The 22,226-nt window shown below is 34.0% G+C and overlaps 1 protein-coding gene across 1 annotated transcript in view; it reads left to right on the top strand.

Annotated features, from left to right (window-relative positions):
* The first annotated feature begins 1,097 nt into the window (after positions 1 to 1,097).
* The window catches only part of LOC141460486 (proton-coupled amino acid transporter-like protein pathetic), a 72,171-nt gene continuing 51,042 nt past the window's right edge, over positions 1,098 to 22,226 (top strand). The window contains exon 1 of the mRNA XM_074140517.1: positions 1,098 to 1,593. Within this exon, the coding sequence (XP_073996618.1) occupies positions 1,592 to 1,593 (2 nt within the window). The 5' untranslated portion in view covers positions 1,098 to 1,591. The remainder of the gene's footprint in view (positions 1,594 to 22,226) is intronic.

Below are 22,226 nucleotides of genomic sequence, written 5' to 3'. Positions count from 1 at the left end.
GAGTTATCGATTATTAGAAATCGATTTCAACACCATACTATTCCATTTTCAAAAAATTCTAGTGACAAAAATCTTTAAATTTTAAAATAAATTTTTTGATGTTCATCATTTTCCTAAAAAAACATTAGTCGTTATTTTCATAACTTCACACCGGATTTCCTTCATACTAATGCAGATCCAATAAATACGTATTCATATCCGGTGGTGGAGGGGGAAGTTCATGTACAAAAAAAAAGTTTGTCAACTTTGGGAAAATTGGTATTTTTTTATTTTTGGGGGGGGGGGGCTCACGTATTTTCAGATCGTGGTAATTTTTTTTTTTTTTTTCAAGAAACCGGAAATGACCTAATTGTTTGATGCAAAAAATATAACATGAAGATGGGAATTCTAAAGGTTGGGGAATATTTTTTTGACTTCTTCCGTTTACGTCATATCGGAAACAGAAAACCAGTTTTGTGGTTTAAACTGTCACAGCGGAAATCCCGTGAATTTTTTTTTTATTGTTTTCTTTTTTTCGACTTTTAGTGAATGTTTTGTGATCGTATAGATTTTCCATTTTCTTTTTCTGCTGAGATGTACGTTTTTCCATCGATTAAGAGAAAATTAAATGTGTTTGTGTGTGTGTGTGTGTGTGAGTTCAAAAACGATGAATCAAAAACGATCACTAACGATGAACGTTAGTGATCAGAATCACTGGAAGTACCGCTTTATTGAGAGGATATGTTACTTTTTTGAGACTTGGAAAAAAAAATGGCTTAAACTATATTTTTTAAAATAATGCACTTGTTGTCATGGTAACCATTATAAAGGACGATTAATCGTCTTGATTAAATTTCGAGTTCGAAGAAAATTTCAAAACTGCCGGAAATAGCATTGTATTCGATTGTTTTTTCACATTTTTTTAATAATTTATTTCGAAAATGTTTTTCTAAATTTTCACTTAACTCTTTCCGGAAAAATTGATTTTGGGCATTTTTTTTTGAAGCGTAAGTGAACACCATTGAGAACATCAAGTGTTTGTGAGTCTGCCGCACTAGATTTTTTTTTACAGAACTTCCAAAAATTTGCATTTCCAGCGAAAATACGATTTTGAAGGACATTTTTTTTGCCATGATTGCTACGAGAAGAGAAAGTGACAACAACGTGAATTAGCATGCAACATGTGACGTCATCATTCATTCATAGTTACTAAAAGAGGTCTTCCAGCTGGTTTATTGGTAGTAGTAGTAGTAGTAGGGATGGAAGAAGCCAAGGTGTATGGTAACCAACCACCAGTACAGGACGGTCTGCTAAAAGTTGGTTACCATGAAAATATGTTAGGTTAACCAGTTTTTAGGTGGGAGACGCTGAGCTAGATTGTCGAGCAAGCACTGTACAAGTCCATCTATCAGTCGGCTAGTATACGCTGTCCAGGCACGTGTCGGAACTGACATAGTCTCGTCTTGGTTACGTTCATCTACTTCGCGCAAACGTCGTGCTCTAATATGTGCTTGTCGGTTTCCTAAAAAAATCATCTACTTCCTTCCCGGCTGGAATATTGTCTCGATCTTATTTTGAATTCTACTTCATTTTGACGGGGTTATCATCGTTTATGTAAGTTTTATTTTTTGTTCATTTTTATTTATTTTACGATCTATTTATTTATTTATTTAAACTCTTAAATCCCTCTTTTGGTGAAGTAATCACCTATTGGCTCTTATTCACCTGGAAGACCCCAAAGACCCAATAAATAGGCTATAGGCTAGACCCGCAAAGCTAAGATGTATTGTGGTACTAGTCTAGGCCTTGGATTTTATTTAATGGTTAATATGAGAAATTTATAGTAAAGTATGTTAGGCGGTTATAGGCTAGACCCGCAAAGCTAAGATGTATTGCGGTACTAGTCTAGGCCTTGGATTTTATTTAATGGTTAATATGAGGAATTTATAGTAAAGTATGTTAGGCGGTTATAGGCTAGACCCGCAAAGCTAAGATGTATTGCGGTACTAGTCTAGTTCTTGGATTTTATTTAATGGTTAATATGAGGAATTTATAGTAAAGTATGTTAGGCGGTTATAGGCTAGACCCGCAAAGCTAAGATGTATTGCGGTACTAGTCTAGCCCTTAATTGTCAATAAAAGAAATTTACAGTAAAGTATGTTTGCTAGTCGCCTCCGTCCACGATACCTAATTGGTAGATGGACTTGAAGGTGCCTGAAAAAATAGGCATTACTTTACTTTTTACTTACAATCAATTACAATGGGAAAAAAAAAATTTCTTCAAAGCAGGAAAGACTCTAAAGAAAAACAAAACAAAATTTAGATCAAGAAAGCATTGAGGTAAGGTAATCAAGACAATAGTCAATCATGCTTGGATTAAAGGACACCTGTAGATAGTAGTATAGCTGAATAATATGCTTGGTTGAAGGTCATCCCGATTATAGTTATTATAATAACATTAGGTTCTTATTATAGCATAACTATACAAAAATTTAATCAAGGTTGCTTCACCATAGCGACCAAAAAAAAAGAAGCGATATCCGGAAGTTATGATCTAAGTTAGAGGAAGTATTACGAACGTGCCAGATTTTTGGAAGTCGAATTTTCCCCAAAATAAATATCCGGTCTGAGGGGGTTTCCCCTGTGCAAGAAAAATGTGGCACCACTGATTCCAAGTGTTCATCGTACTCATCTTGGTCTAAATTTTTTTTTTTATTTAAATCATATTTCCAGGGAAATTTGACTTCAAGTAGTGCCGGAAACGGATGAGCAGTCGGGATTCCCCCTGGAGCGTTATTTTGGAATTATGTACCGTGCTGTCTCTAGAAATAGTTGGTCCAATAATCTGGAAAGATATTTCTAGTTGGAATGAAACTTTTACTATCGACCAATTTTACTTGGTGATAGCTAAACCTAGAAAAAGTAATTGGCACCAAAGGAAAATATAATTAAGAATAGTAATAAGTGAAATGGAATTGCCCAGTTCAGTTATTAATTTCGTTGCACTATACTTTTTTTTCTGGAAAGCTTTTAGGTACGCTCCAATTGCAGCGGAAGGATTCTCCTCCCATTACCGATCCTGGAAGATCCTCCCTGAGAAAACTGGGTGAACCACTTTAATGACTTTCTCCTTTGGCTCACTTTGGCCGCACAGGGTCTTCACCAAAAAAATATGGAACTTTAATTTACTCAACTGTCGTCTTTCAATTCACTCACAGACAAACGTCTTCACACACACACGTAGACTCAGCCATTCTCTCTCTTTCTCTCTCTCCCCCCACCCTCCCGCCCTGCTCATTCAATTCTAGCTCACATCATTATCAAAAACATCATTAAAACAATCTAGATGAATTCGAATGAACCAAAGACCTGGCCCCCCCTTGGTAAAACCCCGGGGTCTTACCAAGAGGGGGGTCTTATCAGTTATAACATCAGGTTAACTCTAAAATGAATCTGCATTCGTGTAGATTTTGTGGAAATTTTTATTTTTCGGCAGGAAGCCCGTTAAATTTGCAATTCAGATTATGTGCAGAACCAGGTGACGAGACAATACAGATTTGTTCAAATATTAAACCGAAAATATCATCCTATTTAAGAAATTTTTTCAGCTTTTATGAGGTTTTATGTTAAACTTATTGCTAAAAAACATTTCCGATAAAAAAAAAATCCCCTCCACAAAACTGGAAAAATCGATTCTGTAAAATGGTACTTCCGGTTGATTTTGATTTGATCTTTTAATGTCCAATCCCAAGGAAGTTACTCTAACCAAACATTTACAGACAGACAGACTGATGCAGTGACGATTTCCTTTTTTTTTTAATAAAAAAAAAAATAAACCTCCAGCAGCTGGATTCGAACCCATAATCTCCGCCTTCCCAATACCAAAGAAGTCATTGAAATGTAAATAGTTTTCTTCTATTTGCAATCAGCCAGTCTTTGTACCTGAAACAAATCAAGCGTGTAAATAACTTGAGACGGTCTCAAATTGCGTAAGATTTTTTTTTTAAATAAAAAGTGCAACAAGTTGATATTACGTAAGTTGGTATAAAGTAAAGAGAAAACTTTTTTCTACCAAAGATATTATTGCAAATTGTAATCTAATATTTTAGACTTTCAAGTTTAGATTTTTTTCTGTAATAAGAGTGATTATTTCGCAGTAGTCTACAATTTTTATTGTGTCTATAAAATTGATGGAATATTCCGGTTGGTTTTTTTTTAAATGAATTTTCACGAAAGAAAACCATTTCCCACCGAAAATCTATTTTTGAAAGACAACTCTTCCCTGGAAGAATTTCCAGCAGCAATTCCACGTTCCAGTGGTTTGACTGGAAATCAACCGGCTCTCTGTATATCCAGTCTTTTTTATTTTTTTTTTCTTCTCCAGTCAATGAATCCAGTCTTGCTTTATGCCAGTTGTAGAACTCGTTCAGTGGTTAATAGGTTTCTTTAAGAAACTCTTTCTGTCTCTTTCTGCCTCCCAAGTTTAGAAGAGTCGACGGCCACCAACTGTACAGAACGAAGAAGGACTAATTTCCAAGCTTGCAAATCTTGCCTGCCAAGTTTGTGCCGTTCACACAGCGGTCCTGTGTGATTATCTGTTGTCTTCTTTAGTTTAGGATACATTTAGAAGGAATGAGGGATTATTGTTTGTAGTCTACGGGGGGGGGGGAGTGTAGAGATCAAGACCTACGATATCCGAGATCATCATTTCCGGGACGATTTCCTAGTACCTGTTTTAAGTCGAAATGCTACAAGCTGTTAAAAATAAGTGAAGAGTTTGGCTAAGTCGTCGTCCAGAAGTGAAGCTTATTGCTCTAAACCAGTGATTCTCAACCACTGTGCCGCAAAAGTTTTGAAGTGTGCCGCCAAATTATATATTAAATATGTAGAAGGCGATATGAGAGTAGCATTATCATTTATAAGACCAAATAGGAGTATAAACTGTAATTATCACAAAAAACATCAAGCTCAAATTTCTCATTAAAAGTATTCTTATTATTAACTTGTATTTAATCCCTTAATAGAACATATACCGCTGTTTTTGTAGTACATATTATTTTATTTTATACTGAAAATAAACATAAACTATTTTACACAGTGTATTATGGGATAAGTAAAATACTTTTAAACTTATCTTATTGTTATTGTACCGCCGAATTTTAAAATTGTTAAAAGTGTGCCGCCGCGACAAAACAAAAAGATTGAGTATCACTGTGTTAGAAGAGTCCAAAAAGAACAAAAATGTGTAAAGTGGGATACTGCTTTGAGGAACTCCAACTTCCATAAAATGTATGGTAGACTGAGTAGAAGCTCTCATCCAACACAGAAGTTTGAAGACATATTACTGAGCTCCTACTACCATACCCGGATGTCATAACCCGGATCAAAATTGCCTGCAAAATGTTACTTTTTTTTTTCTTTTTTTTTTAAAAAAAAAAGCACTCGAGCAAAAACTACTTCCGCTCAAAAAAAAAGAAAAGAAAAAGAGTATTGATTACGTTAACAGCTTCCTGGATTACTCCCCACAAAAAGCGATTTTCACTGTAAAACATTCCAGAAAATGAACTAGGGTTTCTTTGAAGGCGTATTGTGGTTAATTAAATTAAATAGATGTTCTTAAACTGAATGCAATATAAAATTGCATCATATCAAACATATTTTTTAACAAAAAAGGCGCGATAACAATCGTATATACACAGTTTTAGCAGTAGCAGGTGATAATAGTTTGGCGATAAAAGATTATAGTTAACTGATAACAGCAACATTAATTTGTGACTAATCTGTTATCACGAATATCCATATGTTTAAAAGAATCATAAACAAGATTTATTTATTTTATTTTTTTAAGTCTGACCATTCTGACAATTTTGATTTGGTTACATTTTCATATTTATAACAATATCGATAAATTGCATTGATATACAAACAATTAGTTAATGTATATAAGAATAATTTTCTCGAAGTAGGTAATAATTGGTAAATAGAGTTACGTATTTTTTTTTTTTTTTAGTTTAAGGCGCGTAAACATCGTGAGTTAGGTTGGGTTAGGCAGGCTAGGCTAGGCTAGGTTAGGTTAGGTTAGGTTAGGTTAGTCTAGGTTAGGTTAGGTTAGGTTAGGTTAGGTTAGGTTAGGTTAGGTTAGGCTAGGCTAGGCTAGGCTAGGTTAGGTTAGGCTAGGCTAGGCTAGGTTAGGTTAGGCTAGGCTAGGCTAGGCTAGGTTAGGTTAGGTTAGGTTAGGAGCTTCTTACACTGCTCGTCTCCGTTAAGTGTACTGGCAACACTGTTCCTATTGCCGAGACAGTGAGCTGCAAGAAGCTCCTAGAAATCAAATTTTTAATATGTATTTAATAGGGTTTCCTCAATATGCCTTTCTTTTACCATCTTCAAAAGAAAGAGTAACTAATGATTAATTTCCTTACTCCAAATAATAATAATAATAATAATAATAATAACAGTAATAATGAATATTAAGTATTAACAAACAAAACTAGAACGGACGAGTTAAATTATTACATAAAGGGGCAAATAGTGACCTTGGGAATTAGGTAAAGGACGACTGGTAACCCGTCTGTAGGTACATGTGTGGCGACATTACTTATAGCTTAGCACTTAATAAGAACTCGGTACGCAGCCAACGAAAACCTGTCCAGCTGACATAAATTAAACTAAACGGTGGTGGGGGTAATTTCGTAGAGTAGCGCAACAGGTGTATAGAGTTCTGGCAGCGGCTAGTCCTGACAAAGGGGTAAAGTCCTCTAAAATAGTAGAAATAGTGATCCTACAATTCACCGGAAGTCAGTTTTCTGTTTGAAGCCGTCGTAATGTCGTACGTTTTTATTAGAAATATACGCAAGGTTCTATCGTAGGAATTCATCGATCCCAATATATAACTACGTCCTTAGTTACTGCGTCATTCAATCGATTGATCAATTCGCTGAGGAAGTGCGTAATGATTGAAAAACTGTATGACTGTTAATTGAATTCATTTTTTTTTTTTGCATGAAAATAGGGGAAAATAGAATCTCTGAAAAGCCGAATTTGATGAAAATACAAAATAGTTCTGAATTAATCTTAATAAACTCTTTTAAATTGTGATTATTTATCAGTAATTCTCAGAACTATAGTTACGCAGCTTAAGTGCGTAAATCTCAGTTTTACATCACTGAAACCCTTCAAAGGTTTTTCATTAAGAAGCTACCCTTCTCTTCGAATCCCCATACCCAATCATTTTGCTTATATTAAGACAGCTATAGAACTTCTTCAGTTATTTACCCTGAAATTACAATTTTAAAGATATCTTTAAAATTCTAAGGCTAGAGCCAAAGTTGATTGCCTAAGATTTTTTGGCCTTAAAAATGGTTAAAAAAAAAAAAAAAAAAAATAGAGCAGAAAAAGATACTGGGCTTTCAAGATTGGATTTTTGTTAAAGCACAAAAAATAGTTCTTGTAAGAGATATATGCTTTAGCAGTTAGACCTTAAAAAAATCATGAGAGTGTCTACATCAGGTTTTTTTCCCCCCCTTTTTAAACTTTCTCTGATTCGCATTTAGAAAACTTTACGTAACCTCCTTTATTTACCTTCAATCACCTGATTATATATACTATTAAAAAAATAAATATGAATTGATAATTGTTTCTGCTTTTAATAATAGAGATTTTAATAATAATAAATCAAAATTAAATGCTCCAAAAGATGTTGAAAATTTAATTCGATCTAATAAAAGTCGATCTCTTCCAATTTTTGTTCTAATAATAATTATTTATTTTTTTATCTAATATTTTTTCTTTATTTTTTTCCTAATATAACTATGATCAATAACTTTCTTTCCAAAAAAATATATTTTAAAATTATGCAAAATAACTCTCACAAATGTAAGAAATGAAATTCAGACAAAAAAACTCCTCTCTTTAATTTAAATTGTGTCAAAACTGTTCTAACAAGTTATGACATGTATAGAGAAATAATAACAGTGCTTATAGCCTACAATTTAAACTAATTATCATCGATACTAATTATTATGGCTAAAAAAAAAAAAACCACTTCAAATTATATTTTAAGCAAATAAGGTGATTTAGTATCGATTTATTAAGAAACATGTTTTTGCATATAATTTTACCATAATTTATTAACGCCATAAATGATTGAGGGGATAATTTTTACTTTCCTTTACTAAGTAAGGTACTAGGTATTGGAATTGTTCGTTAAACTTACAAATCGATTTAAGTATCGATTTTTTATCGGAAGTATTGGCAAAATTCAAAATGTGATTTGTATAAAATGATCTGAGCATGCGCATTTTTATTTGTAATTATTATTAATGCGGAAACTAATTTTTTATGCTTTAGGTCCTGAAGAAGGCAATAATTTGGCCAAAACTGCCCGGATGGCCTAGATTTAAAAGTAAAAAAAATCTATAGTTCTAATAATACAAATTTTTTATTACCATTTATAATATACGAGGTGTGTTCAAAAAGTAACGGGAATTTTTAAATTTCGCGGGTTTGGAGAGTCTGATTGTAAATTTTTTTTTTATTATGTTGGTACACATGCCCCTGAAGTACGATAAAATTTTCAGTAATATTCATTGTTTACTTCTTAAGTGGCAGCCGTTAAGGTTAGACGTGTTTTTCGAGCTTGGCGATTTTTGTTTGTTAAAAAAAATGGATCAAAGAATTTGTATTAAATTTTGCGTAAAAAATGAAATAAAGTGTAATAAAGTGTGTGAAATGTTAATAAAGGCATATGGTGAGTCTGCTATGAGTAAAACAAGGATTTACGAGTGGTATAAGCGTTTCCAAGATGGCCGCGAAAACGTTGAAGATGAACGACCTGGACGTCCAAGCACATCAACAACCGATGAAAACGTGAAAAAAGTGAAAGAAATGGTTATGAACGATCGCCGAATCACAATCAGAGAAGTCGCTGATGATGTTGCCATATCAATTGGCTCATGCCATGAAATTTTTTCGGATGTTTTGGGTATGAAACGTGTGGCAGCAAAATTTGTTCCAAAATTGTTGAATTTCGAACAAAAACAGCGGAGAATGGAAGTTGCTCAAGAGTCACTCAATGAAGTCGACAACGATGCGGATCTACTGAAACGTGTTATAACAGGTGACGAAACATGGGTTTACGGATATGATGTCGAAACTAAGGCTCAATCGTCCCAGTGGAGGCATTCTGGATCGCCAAGACCGAAAAAGGCTCGACAAGTGCGGTCGAATGTGAAGGTTATGCTCACTGTGTTCTTCGATTTTAATGGCATAGTGCATCATGAATTCTTGCCACAAGGTCAAACAATCAATAAGGAGTACTACCTACAAGTTCAACGCCGTTTGCGTGAAGCAATCCGAAAAAAACGCCCGGATTTGTGGCAAAACAATTCATGGATTTTGCACCACGATAATGCACCTGCTCACACTTCATTGCTTGTTCGTGAATTTTTGGCCAAAAACAAAACTTTAACGATGCCCCAGCCACCATATTCGCCAGACATGGCTCCATGTGACTTTTTTCTATTTCCAAACAAAAAGAGAACATTAAAAGGCCGTCGTTTTACAAGCATAGATGACATTAAAAGCGAATCGCTGAAAGAGCTGAAAGCTATCACAAAGATCGAGTTTCAGAAGTGTTTCGAGGATTGGAAAAAGCGCTGGCACAAGTGTATTGTATGCGAAGGGGACTACTTTGAAGGCGACAATATTAATGTAGATGAATAAATAAATATTTTTTTCAAAAAACGAAAATTCCCGTTACTTTTTGAACACACCTCGTATATCTAGCCCCTGCAAAGTAAAAGTAAAAAAAAAAATAGAGTTATTTTATTAACCCTGATTCTCGCTAACATAATCCACAATAATCAACACTTAATGTTCACGTAGAAAAAATACTAAACCTCAAACTACATAGTCACGATAGCCGAGCGGTTAAGAGACTAGACCCGCAATACTAAGGTGTATTGTTGGTTTAGTGGGTTCGATTCTCAGCCTCTAGGCCTTGGATTTTATTTAATGGTTAATATGAGAAATTTATAGTAATTTATAGAAAGTAAAGAATGTTTGTTAGTCGACTCCGTTGGGCGTAAAGATAGTCCTAATAAAATAGGCCTTACATCACTTTACTTTCCATGAAGTCACCAAGATTTTAATATGTTCCAAAAATTCTAAGTTGAACCTTTGAACTTTAAGATTCTTAGTAAGGAAAGTGGTATTTCCTTAGTGATTGTAATATTCAGGATTCAACCATGATTAAATGTCTTGAAGCAGGTAGTAACTGGAAGTACTATGATCGTGTTGAATTTCCAATAACAGGTTGTCCCCGGAAATATCCGTCTTGAGAACATCCTAGTACTAGCTAGAACTAGTAGTAGGAGATCGTAATTCCTGTCACTGTCAGCGCTACAGCACCTTTGAACTTGAAGTTCCAGAGATGATTTATACACCCAATAAAATATTTAAGCATGAGTCATCCACAGTATTTTGTTTAAATTAAAAACGGAAATACAATGTAGAAGGCCGCGCATGACGGATCATGTATGTCAAGGTATGGTCGGTCTTGCATGAGAAAACTCAATGCAATACAACTAAAGTTTATGTACAGATTTATGCTAATATAATGCAATCATAAGTTTGAAGTTTTACTTCGAGTACCAGGGCTGTAAGCTTCGCTGAAATGTATGCAACGCGAGGTTGTCTTTTAGTTAGATTATGGTGGGCTAGAGTTCGCTGATTTTTCACATATTCAGTATTAAATATGTACTCTAAAATTCCAAATTTGAAGAAACATGGCTGACCGGAAGTGGTCACAAAATTGGATGACGTAAATAGTGATAAAAGGAAGTCGTAAGAGTGTGTTTACAACAGCATTTTTGCTATGAAAAAATAAATTGTTTGTATTTAAAAATATATTTTAATGTGTGCTTAACTTTAAACTTTATCTACACTCACTGCGTGAATTTTAGTTTAATTTTTTTTTAAATTTATGGTTATATAAATGTCACCATTGTTTATAACAATTGTGTTTTGACCACAAACTATAATTTCAATTTTCTTGATAGTTGCTATCTCATTGTTAAAAATAAATTTTTCGGCCATTTTGTTTTTGTTTTTCTTTTTAGTTTCTGTCATAGATAAATTTTTCTTTTATACATTTCATTATCTACTTTTTAGCGGATAAGAAAATTGGGAAATTCTTTTACGTAATTTTCTAACTTGAAGTAATTTAAATAAATATATGCTTGAGTGAAATTAAACAAAGAAATTTTCCTCTCGGCCTGTGAGTGTAGAGGGAATAACCGGATGTTCAGCTAGGCATCTCTCTCTCTGGGGATCTCCAAGAAGACCCCCATGATTTTTGGCGGCCATTTTGCCAATACTGACTCGTATATCTGACCCTGCCAATATCACCAATTTCTGGCCATCTGGTATTCTACCTTCCCTTAGCCAGGAAGAACTATGACCTTTGCCATTCCAAATTTTAAAAATCATTTAATCGGAAAGGGCACTTCCGCTTCTAGAAAATATATATGTAAGTATGTATATATATATATTTTTAAATGAAAACTCAGTCAAAGGCCCAATTTTAAAATAATAAAAGACCAATTCGACTATCTGCCTTCTTTATTCAATACACACTTTCTCAGTTCTAATTGATCAACTAGTAATGGTGCACAAAGAAACAATTCGATAGTTGGCTGATAGGGCACCTAGTTGGCGAACAATCGATTATTAGGTAATACAATAATATCATTAATAAAGAGATTAACAATCTTGTAACAAATTAAAATAGATAACGAAATGTGTGGTGCGATTGGATGTAGTCTTAAGTTTTGTGAAAGAAACGTTAACGTTATATATTATTGACATTATGATGTCAAACATATTAATGACGCAATAATTGTTATTACGTTTCAAAGTTAATTTATTTAAATAAATGATTAACGGGGTTTCTGTTAATAAATGATTTATTTCAAAGATATTATCTTCTTATCGGTCATTGGTTCATTAGTGAAAGTAATGGGAATCGTGTCAAGTTTTTAGATTTTCAGGCAATAATAGCTTTCAGTAAACTGTTCTGAAATAGCACGTTAGAGGCATGCTTATAAAAGTTCCATCTCCTAAAGAGCAATCATCCAAGAAAAACTACTTATTCCATGGGAAATTTCCCTAGAACTGTTAGGGCAGATCTCCAGAATCGCTCTGACTTTAGACTATTTATAAATTCTTCTAAGCACGTTTTAAGTTGTTAAGTCACCCGTGATCCAGTTCCTGTACAAAGAACACAAAGCATATTGCACAGCGAAGTCACGAATTTAATTTAAACTAGTTCTAGTTACTTAATAAATGAATTCAGTATCCTTTCAACCACTTTATAAGACTTCCGCAATTCTTCTCGTATAACCTTCGCTAACACATACCTGTGAATTACATCAACTAGGTAAAACCAGATGGCCTTGATCTGTAGGTTAAAACATATAATAGAAATTACCTGCATGAAAAAATTTCCAACCATTGACGTGATATTGGTGAATTAAGCTGGATTTTAGGAGAAATATCTTGATAAAAAAACAAAAAGATAAAGTAATGCCTGACACCGATCAGGTGTCCTGGACGGAGGCGACTAGCAAACTTACTATTCCATATCAATTATCATTCAATATCAATTATTAAAAAAAAAAATCCAAGTTCTAAGCCGGGACCGGAAAATGTTCTCGCACATCATACATACGCAATTGGTCGAGGTAAATGTGTCCTAAAAAATGTGAGTTAATTTGAACTATTGTTGAAGTAGGCACCACGATAGCCGAGCAGTTAAGAGGCTAGACCCGCAATGCTAAGATGTATTGTTGGTTTAGTGGGTTCGATTCCCTGGTGCCTAGGCCTTGTATTTTATTTAATGGTTAATATGAGAAATTAATAGTATGTTAGGCGTTTAGAGGCTAGACCCGCAAAGCTAAGATGTATTGCGGTACTAGTCTAGGCCTTGGATTTTATTTAATGGTTAATATGAGAAATTTATAGTAAAGTGTGTTAGGCGGTTAGAGGCTAGACCCGCAAAGCTAAGATGTATTGCGGTACTAGTCTAGGCCTTGGCTTTTATTTAATGGTTAATATGAGAAATTTATAGTAAACTATGTTAGGCGGTTATAGGCTAGACCCGCAAAGCTAAGATGTATGGCGGTCTAGTCTAGGCCTTGGATTTTATTTAATGGTTAATATGAGAAATTTATAGTAAAGTATGTTAGGCGGTACTAGACTAGGCCTTGGATTTTATTTAATGTTTAATATGAGAAATTTATAGTAAAGTATGTTAGGCGGTTATAGGCTAGATCCGCAAAGCTAAGATGTATTGCGGTACTAGTCTAGGCCTTGGATTTTATTTAATGGTTAATATGAGAAATTTATAATAAAGTATGTTAGGCGGTTATGGGCTAGACCCGCAAAGCTAAGATGTATTGCGGTACTAGTCTAGGCCTTGGATTTTATTTAATGGTTAATATGAGAAATTTATAGTAAAGTATGTTAGGCGGTTATAGGCTAGACCCGCAAAGCTAAGATGTAATGCGGTACTAGTCTAGGCCTTGGATTTTATTTAATGGTTAATATGAGAAATTTATAGTAAAGTATGTTAGGCGGTTATAGGCTAGACCCGCAAAGCTAAGATGTATTGCGGTACTAGTCTAGGTCTTGGATTTTATTTAATGGTTAATATGAGAACTTTATAGTAAATTATGTTTACTAGTTGCTTGCATTCAAGTCTCCTAAAATGGTAGTTGGAGATAGAGCCTGCCTGAAAAAAATAGACTTTACTCTATCCTTGGTAAGAGGAAGTGAAGCAATCGTGTAGATTTTTATTTTTTAGTTTTCACCGTAAATACAACTTTGAGCGAACGAGAACGAGAGATTTCTTTTTTTAACGACTTGTATTTGGTGCGTTCGATTAACACCGCCCAAAAAGCAGGAAAACCCAGGAGTTCCTTAAGGAAATTTTCACTTGTTTCAATTAGGGTTTTCTAATCATTGTCTAGTAATCACAAAGGAAAAGTCCCACTCTAAAAGCTGATTTCAAGGACTTAAACTGTTGTAAGTATTTCTCAAGAAACCTAATTAATAATTTTTGCTCAATATTATAATCTCACAAAACTGCATTAGAATGCATTTTTTCATGAAGGTTTAATTAGTTACGTCACTAAAGGTATTTTTAAAAAAACAATATACTACAAGGACAAATAAAGAGTGCGAATCGTGTCGGCTTCCTGATTGCGCCAATCTCAAGTGGCGTTCTAGAAGGCGATATCGATTTGCCACCGTATTAATCAAATCTAATCCCGAGAGCTCAATGTGATCACTTGCATACCTGTTGCTTGTAAATGATATATTTGTTTTTTTTTTAGCCTTTAAACAATATTATGATTAATATTTATTTATCATTATTTATTGGTTTTACCAAATTTGCTACTTAACATTTATATTTCGATCAATCAAATACTGGGGATATTTAAGCTATTTGGGTGACCGCTACCTTGTTTACGCCAAATATAATACCTTAAGCCGGGATTATATTGGCCTTTTTTACGATGTTGTTTTTTCTATAGAATCGCCGTGGTCCCAGAAGGAAAACTATGTTAGGCGGTTATAGGCTAGACCCGCAAAGCTAAGATGTATGGCGGTCTAGTCTAGGCCTTGGATTTTATTTAATGGTTAATATGAGAAATTTATAGTAAAGTATGTTAGGCGGTACTAGACTAGGCCTTGGATTTTATTTAATGTTTAATATGAGAAATTTATAGTAAAGTATGTTAGGCGGTTATAGGCTAGATCCGCAAAGCTAAGATGTATTGCGGTACTAGTCTAGGCCTTGGATTTTATTTAATGGTTAATATGAGAAATTTATAATAAAGTATGTTAGGCGGTTATGGGCTAGACCCGCAAAGCTAAGATGTATTGCGGTACTAGTCTAGGCCTTGGATTTTATTTAATGGTTAATATGAGAAATTTATAGTAAAGTATGTTAGGCGGTTATAGGCTAGACCCGCAAAGCTAAGATGTATTGCGGTACTAGTCTAGGCCTTGGATTTTATTTAATGTTTAATATAAGAAATGTATAGTAAATTCTGTTAGGCGGTTATAGGCTAGACCCGCAAAGCTAAGATGTATTGCGGTACTAGTCTAGGTCTTGGATTTTATATAATGGTTAATTTGAGAACTTTATAGTAAATTATGTTTACTAGTTGCTTGCATTCAAGTCTCCTAAAATGGTAGTTGGAGATAGAGCCTGCCTGAAAAAAATAGACTTTACTCTATCCTTGGTAAGAGGAAGTGAAGCAATCGTGTAGATTTTTATTTTTTAGTTTTCACCGTAAATACAACTTTGAGCGAACGAGAACGAGAGATTTCTTTTTTTAACGACTTGTATTTGGTGCGTTCGATTAACACCGCCCAAAAAGCAGGAAAACCCAGGAGTTCCTTAAGGAAATTTTCACTTGTTTCAATTAGGGTTTTCTAATCATTGTCTAGTAATCACAAAGGAAAATTCCCACTCTAAAAGCTGATTTCAAGGACTTAAACTGTTGTAAGTATTTCTCAAGAAACCTAATTAATAATTTTTGCTCAATATTATAATCTCACAAAACTGCATTAGAATGCATTTTTTCATGAAGGTTTGATTAGTTACGTCACTAAAGGTATTTTTAAAAAAAACAATATACTACAAGGACAAATAAAGAGTGCGAATCGTGTCGGCTTCCTGATTGCGCCAATCTCAAGTGGCGTTCTAGAAGGCGATATCGATTTGCCACCGTATTAATCAAATCTAATCCCGAGAGCTCAATGTGATCACTTGCATACCTGTTGCTTGTAAATGATATATTTGTTTTTTTTTTAGCCTTTAAACAATATTATGATTAATATTTATTTATCATTATTTATTGGTTTTACCAAATTTGCTACTTAACATTTATATTTCGATCAATCAAATACTGGGGATATTTAAGCTATTTGGGTGACCGCTACCTTGTTTACGCCAAATATAATACCTTAAGCCGGGATTATATTGGCCTTTTTTACGATGTTGTTTTTTCTATAGAATCGCCGTGGTCCCAGAAGGAAATTTAGCTTTTGCGCTGTAAAGTCAATTTTCATTTCCTTATGGTTGCTTTTTCTTTTTTCCTGTGCAAACCTGTGCGGTTTTTGGAAAAGCTTAAACTGCAAAATCAATCTACTTGTTTTCTCCCAAAACTGAAAAAAGAAAAACAACCAAAAGGAAAAAGAAAATGCACTTTACAGCGCATAACTGAAATTTCCTTCTGGGACCACGGCAATCCTATTGAAAAACAACATCGTAAAAAATGGCCGATATAATCCCTGCTTAAGGTATTATAAAGTTATTCTTTGCTAAGTTACTCTCACTTAGTCTTCTAAATGAAAACTACATTTTCATCCTTGCAGGACCTTGAAATAAATATTTCAAGGTGAAAATTCGATTCGGGAGGCGACTTGTTGTAAGCGGATGTATGAAGGTGCCATTTTAAAACAATGTACGGATCCACTATTATCTTTAAGATAATTTAGCTTTTAAAAGTAGAATTACAAATTTTTAAAAGAAAAAAAAATTATAAGTTCAGGCGCCACGGTAGCCGAGCGGTTATAGGCTAGGATGTATTGCGGTACTAGTCTAGGCTTTGGATTTTATTTAACGGTTAATATGAGAAATTTACAGTAAAGTATGTTAGGCGGTTATAGGCTAGACGCGCAAAGCTAAGATGTATTGCGGTACTAGTCTAGGCCTTGGATTTTATTTAATGATTAATATGAGAAATTTATAGTAAAGTATGTTAGGCGGTTATAGGCTAGACGCGCAAAGCTAAGATGTATTGCGGTACTAGTCTAGGCTTTGGATTTTATTTAATGATTAATATGAGAAATTTATAGTAAAGTATGTTAGGCGGTTAGAGGTTAGACCCGCAAAGCTAAGATGTATTGCAGTACTAGTCTAGGCCTTGGCTTTTATTTAATGGTTAATATGAGAAATTTATAGTAAACTATGTTAGGCGGTTATAGGCTAGACCCGCAAAGCTAAGATGTATGGCGGTCTAGTCTAGGCCTTGGATTTTATTTAATGGTTAATATGAGAAATTTATAGTAAAGTATGTTAGGCGGTACTAGACTAGGCCTTGGATTTTATTTAATGTTTAATATGAGAAATTTATAGTAAAGTATGTTAGGCGGTTATAGGCTAGATCCGCAAAGCTAAGATGTATTGCGGTACTAGTCTAGGCCTTGGATTTTATTTAATGGTTAATATGAGAAATTTATAATAAAGTATGTTAGGCGGTTATGGGCTAGACCCGCAAAGCTAAGATGTATTGCGGTACTAGTCTAGGCCTTGGATTTTATTTAATGGTTAATATGAGAAATTTATAGTAAAGTATGTTAGGCGGTTATAGGCTAGACCCGCAAAGCTAAGATGTATTGCGGTACTAGTCTAGGCCTTGGATTTTATTTAATGTTTAATATAAGAAATGTATAGTAAATTCTGTTAGGCGGTTATAGGCTAGACCCGCAAAGCTAAGATGTATTGCGGTACTAGTCTAGGTCTTGGATTTTATTTAATGGTTAATATGAGAACTTTATAGTAAATTATGTTTACTAGTTGCTTGCATTCAAGTCTCCTAAAATGGTAGTTGGAGATAGAGCCTGCCTGAAAAAAATAGACTTTACTCTATCCTTGGTAAGAGGAAGTGAATCAATCGTGTAGATTTTTATTTTTTAGTTTTCACCGTAAATACAACTTTGAGCGAACGAGAACGAGAGATTTCTTTTTTTAACGACTTGTATTTGGTGCGTTCGATTAACACCGCCCAAAAAGCAGGAAAACCCAGGAGTTCCTTAAGGAAATTTTCACTTGTTTCAATTAGGGTTTTCTAATCATTGTCTAGTAATCACAAAGGAAAAGTCCCACTCTAAAAGCTGATTTCAAGGACTTAAACTGTTGTAAGTATTTCTCAAGAAACCTAATTAATAATTTTTGCTCAATATTATAATCTCACAAAACTGCATTAGAATGCATTTTTTCATGAAGGTTTGATTAGTTACGTCACTAAAGGTATTTTTAAAAAAAACAATATACTACAAGGACAAATAAAGAGTGCGAATCGTGTCGGCTTCCTGATTGCGCCAATCTCAAGTGGCGTTCTAGAAGGCGATATCGATTTGCCACCGTATTAATCAAATCTAATCCCGAGAGCTCAATGTGATCACTTGCATACCTGTTGCTTGTAAATGATATATTTGTTTTTTTTTTAGCCTTTAAACAATATTATGATTAATATTTATTTATCATTATTTATTGGTTTTACCAAATTTGCTACTTAACATTTATATTTCGATCAATCAAATACTGGGGATATTTAAGCTATTTGGGTGACCGCTACCTTGTTTACGCCAAATATAATACCTTAAGCCGGGATTATATTGGCCTTTTTTACGATGTTGTTTTTTCTATAGAATCGCCGTGGTCCCAGAAGGAAATTTAGCTTTTGCGCTGTAAAGTCAATTTTCATTTCCTTATGGTTGCTTTTTCTTTTTTCCTGTGCAAACCTGTGCGGTTTTTGGAAAAGCTTAAACTGCAAAATCAATCTACTTGTTTTCTCCCAAAACTGAAAAAAGAAAAACAACCAAAAGGAAAAAGAAAATGCACTTTACAGCGCATAACTGAAATTTCCTTCTGGGACCACGGCAATCCTATTGAAAAACAACATCGTAAAAAATGGCCGATATAATCCCTGCTTAAGGTATTATAAAGTTATTCTTTGCTAAGTTACTCTCACTTAGTCTTCTAAATGAAAACTACATTTTCATCCTTGCAGGACCTTGAAATAAATATTTCAAGGTGAAAATTCGATTCGGGAGGCGACTTGTTGTAAGCGGATGTATGAAGGTGCCATTTTAAAACAATGTACGGATCCACTATTATCTTTAAGATAATTTAGCTTTTAAAAGTAGAATTACAAATTTTTAAAAGAAAAAAAAATTATAAGTTCAGGCGCCACGGTAGCCGAGCGGTTATAGGCTAGGATGTATTGCGGTACTAGTCTAGGCTTTGGATTTTATTTAACGGTTAATATGAGAAATTTACAGTAAAGTATGTTAGGCGGTTATAGGCTAGACGCGCAAAGCTAAGATGTATTGCGGTACTAGTCTAGGCCTTGGATTTTATTTAATGATTAATATGAGAAATTTATAGTAAAGTATGTTAGGCGGTTATAGGCTAGACGCGCAAAGCTAAGATGTATTGCGGTACTAGTCTAGGCTTTGGATTTTATTTAATGATTAATATGAGAAATTTATAGTAAAGTATGTTAGGCGGTTAGAGGTTAGACCCGCAAAGCTAAGATGTATTGCAGTACTAGTCTAGGCCTTGGATTTTATTTAACGGTTAATATGAGAAATTTACAGTAAAGTATGTTAGGCGGTTATAGGCTAGACGCGCAAAGCTAAGATGTATTGCGGTACTAGTCTAGGCCTTGGATTTTATTTAATGATTAATATGAGAACTTTATAGTAAATTATGTTAGGCGGTTATAGGCTAGACGCGCAAAGCTAAGATGTATTGCGGTACTAGTCTAGGCCTTGGATTTTATTTAATGATTAATATGAGAAATTTATAGTAAAGTATGTTAGGCGGTTATAGGCTAGACGCGCAAAGCTAAGATGTATTGCGGTACTAGTCTAGGCCTTGGATTTTATTTAACGGTTAATATGAGAAATTTATAGTAAAGTATGTTAGGCGGTTATAGGCTAGACCCGCAAAGCTAAGATGTATTGCGGTACTAGTCTAGGCCTTTGATTTTATTTAACGGTTAATATGAGAAATTTATAGTAAAGTATGTTAGGCGGTTATAGGCTTGACCCGCAAAGCTAAGATGTATTGCGGTACTAGTCTAGGCCTTGGATTTTATTTAATGATTAATATGAGAAATTTGTAGTAAAGTATGTTAGGCGGTTATAGGCTAGACCCGCAAAGCTAAGATGTATTGCGGTACTAGTCTAGGCCTTGGATTTTATTTTAATGGTTAATAAAAGAAATTTATGGTGAAGTATGTTAGGCGACTGTAGGCTAGACCCGCAAAGCTAAGATGTATTGCGGTACTAGTCTAGGTCTTGGATTTTATTTAATGGTTAATATGGGAAATTTATAGTAAAGTATGTTAGGCGGTTATAGGCTAGACCCGCAAAGCTAAGATGTATTGCGGTACTAGTCTAGGCCTTTGATTTTATTTAACGGTTAATATGAGAAATTTATAGTAAAGTATGTTAGGCGGTTATAGGCTAGACCCACAAAGCTAAGATGTATTGCGGTACTAGTCTAGGCCTTGGATTTTATTTAATGATTAATATGAGAAATTTGTAGTAAAGTATGTTAGGCGGTTATAGGCTAGACCCGCAAAGCTAAGATGTATTGCGGTACTAGTCTAGGCCTTGGATTTTATTTTAATGGTTAATAAAAGAAATTTATGGTGAAGTATGTTAGGCGACTGTAGGCTAGACCCGCAAAGCTAAGATGTATTGCGGTACTAGTCTAGGTCTTGGATTTTATTTAATGGTTAATATGGGAAATTTATAGTAAAGTATGTTAGGCGGTTATAGGCTAGACCCGCAAAGCTAAGATGTATTACGGTACTAGTCTAGGCCTTGGATTTTATTTAATGGTTAATAAAAGAAATTTACAGTAAAGTATGTTTGCTAGTCGCCTCCGTCCACGACACCTAATTGGTAGTTGGACGTTAAGCCCCGCCGAAAACAATAGGCCATTACTTTACTTTACTTTATCAAAAGTTTAATTTTAAGGAAAATATTTATCAATTTTTTTCCGGAACCGGGAAATTTTTTGTTTTATATAAAGAGACAATAAATATCATAATAAAAGAAACAAGCATTCTAATCTGAATTGGAACTGTTTTCTTTCTAATCGATCCAACAGTCATAGTAATCGATCAGACTAAATCACAAACTCCACTGCCTTTCTTGGATTATTATCATTTCACTTGATTGTTCTATCAGTTGTCAATAACTGTCTTCAATCGATTAAAAAAAAACACAGTTAACTTTCAAAAAGAAAATTGAAAGACAGCCAGCCAGTACTTTATCGGCACGTTCGCTCTACGATAGTAATAAAACTATATCATATGCTATATTTAGAATTTACGTTTCGTTCTATATTGTTACTTCCTCTTACTAGCTGTAAGAGGTAGCTTTGCGATTGTGTCCAATTTTTTAGAATTCAACCTTTCGTAACTTTTTAGATTTCAAAATCATTAAACCGGAATTACCGCTTAAAGGAGCGGATTTTACCCTTTTTTTGCACACTTCCGGAAGAGCAGTTTTGCAGGACGTTCCAGAAATATTCCTTAAAAAAAATAACTTCCTCCCATAGTAAAATAAAATTTAAAAAAAAGAATAAGAAAAAATAATAATGATTCACAAAATCGTCTAATACTATGCTGTATTTCGTAATTCACGTGTATTGAAGCATGATGCCGATATAATGGCCGTACACGTATTTTCCAACAAAGAGCCGCACAACAAAATCAACTGATTACGCAACATGTACAAAAAAAAAATACTCGTAGATACGTACAAAAGCGTGAAAGTAAAATAAATAATTGTAAATATCAATGATACAAACGACTTCTATACAAGTGAAACTTTTTTTGTAGTAGTCATTATTTTTATATTAAAGTAAAAAAAAACAAAAAACATGTTTGAATTTATCATTTATTAAAAAAATTATCGAAATTTCGCATCGAAATTATAATAAGTCGAGGGAATACAAAAACACAAAAGATTTAGATCGATATATCAATAAGCAGTGAATCGTTTTTTAGGTTAAAGATCAGTGTGACCACCCTAAACACCACAAAAACTATCGTACAACTAAGACCATTAGCTCAAACATTTTATGCCTTACATCACGTGTAGTTTTTTCTCAAAAAGGGTCACGTGAGAGTTTATCGTTTTCACGTATTTCATTGAAAACACAGACTGGCGGACAAATCAATTTTTTGAGCACGCATTATTATTATTATGAATGAAGTGAACAGAAAAAAAGAAGTTACTAGGCCCGATATGATGATGAAGTTTTGATTGCCAACACACGTGGTAAACTAGAGATAACAATGGCACTGTTAACCTAGTCCAACAGTTGACCAACCAGGTCATAACTATCAGGCTGTTGTGGAAGAGAACTA

This window comes from Rhodnius prolixus, unplaced genomic scaffold (assembly GCF_049639745.1).
Source record: "Rhodnius prolixus isolate KJV_2025 unplaced genomic scaffold, Rpr scaffold_6, whole genome shotgun sequence".
NCBI lineage: Eukaryota > Metazoa > Arthropoda > Insecta > Hemiptera > Reduviidae > Rhodnius > Rhodnius prolixus.
Note: the sequence above shows the minus strand (reverse complement) of the source record. Positions and strands in the feature narration are given on the sequence as shown.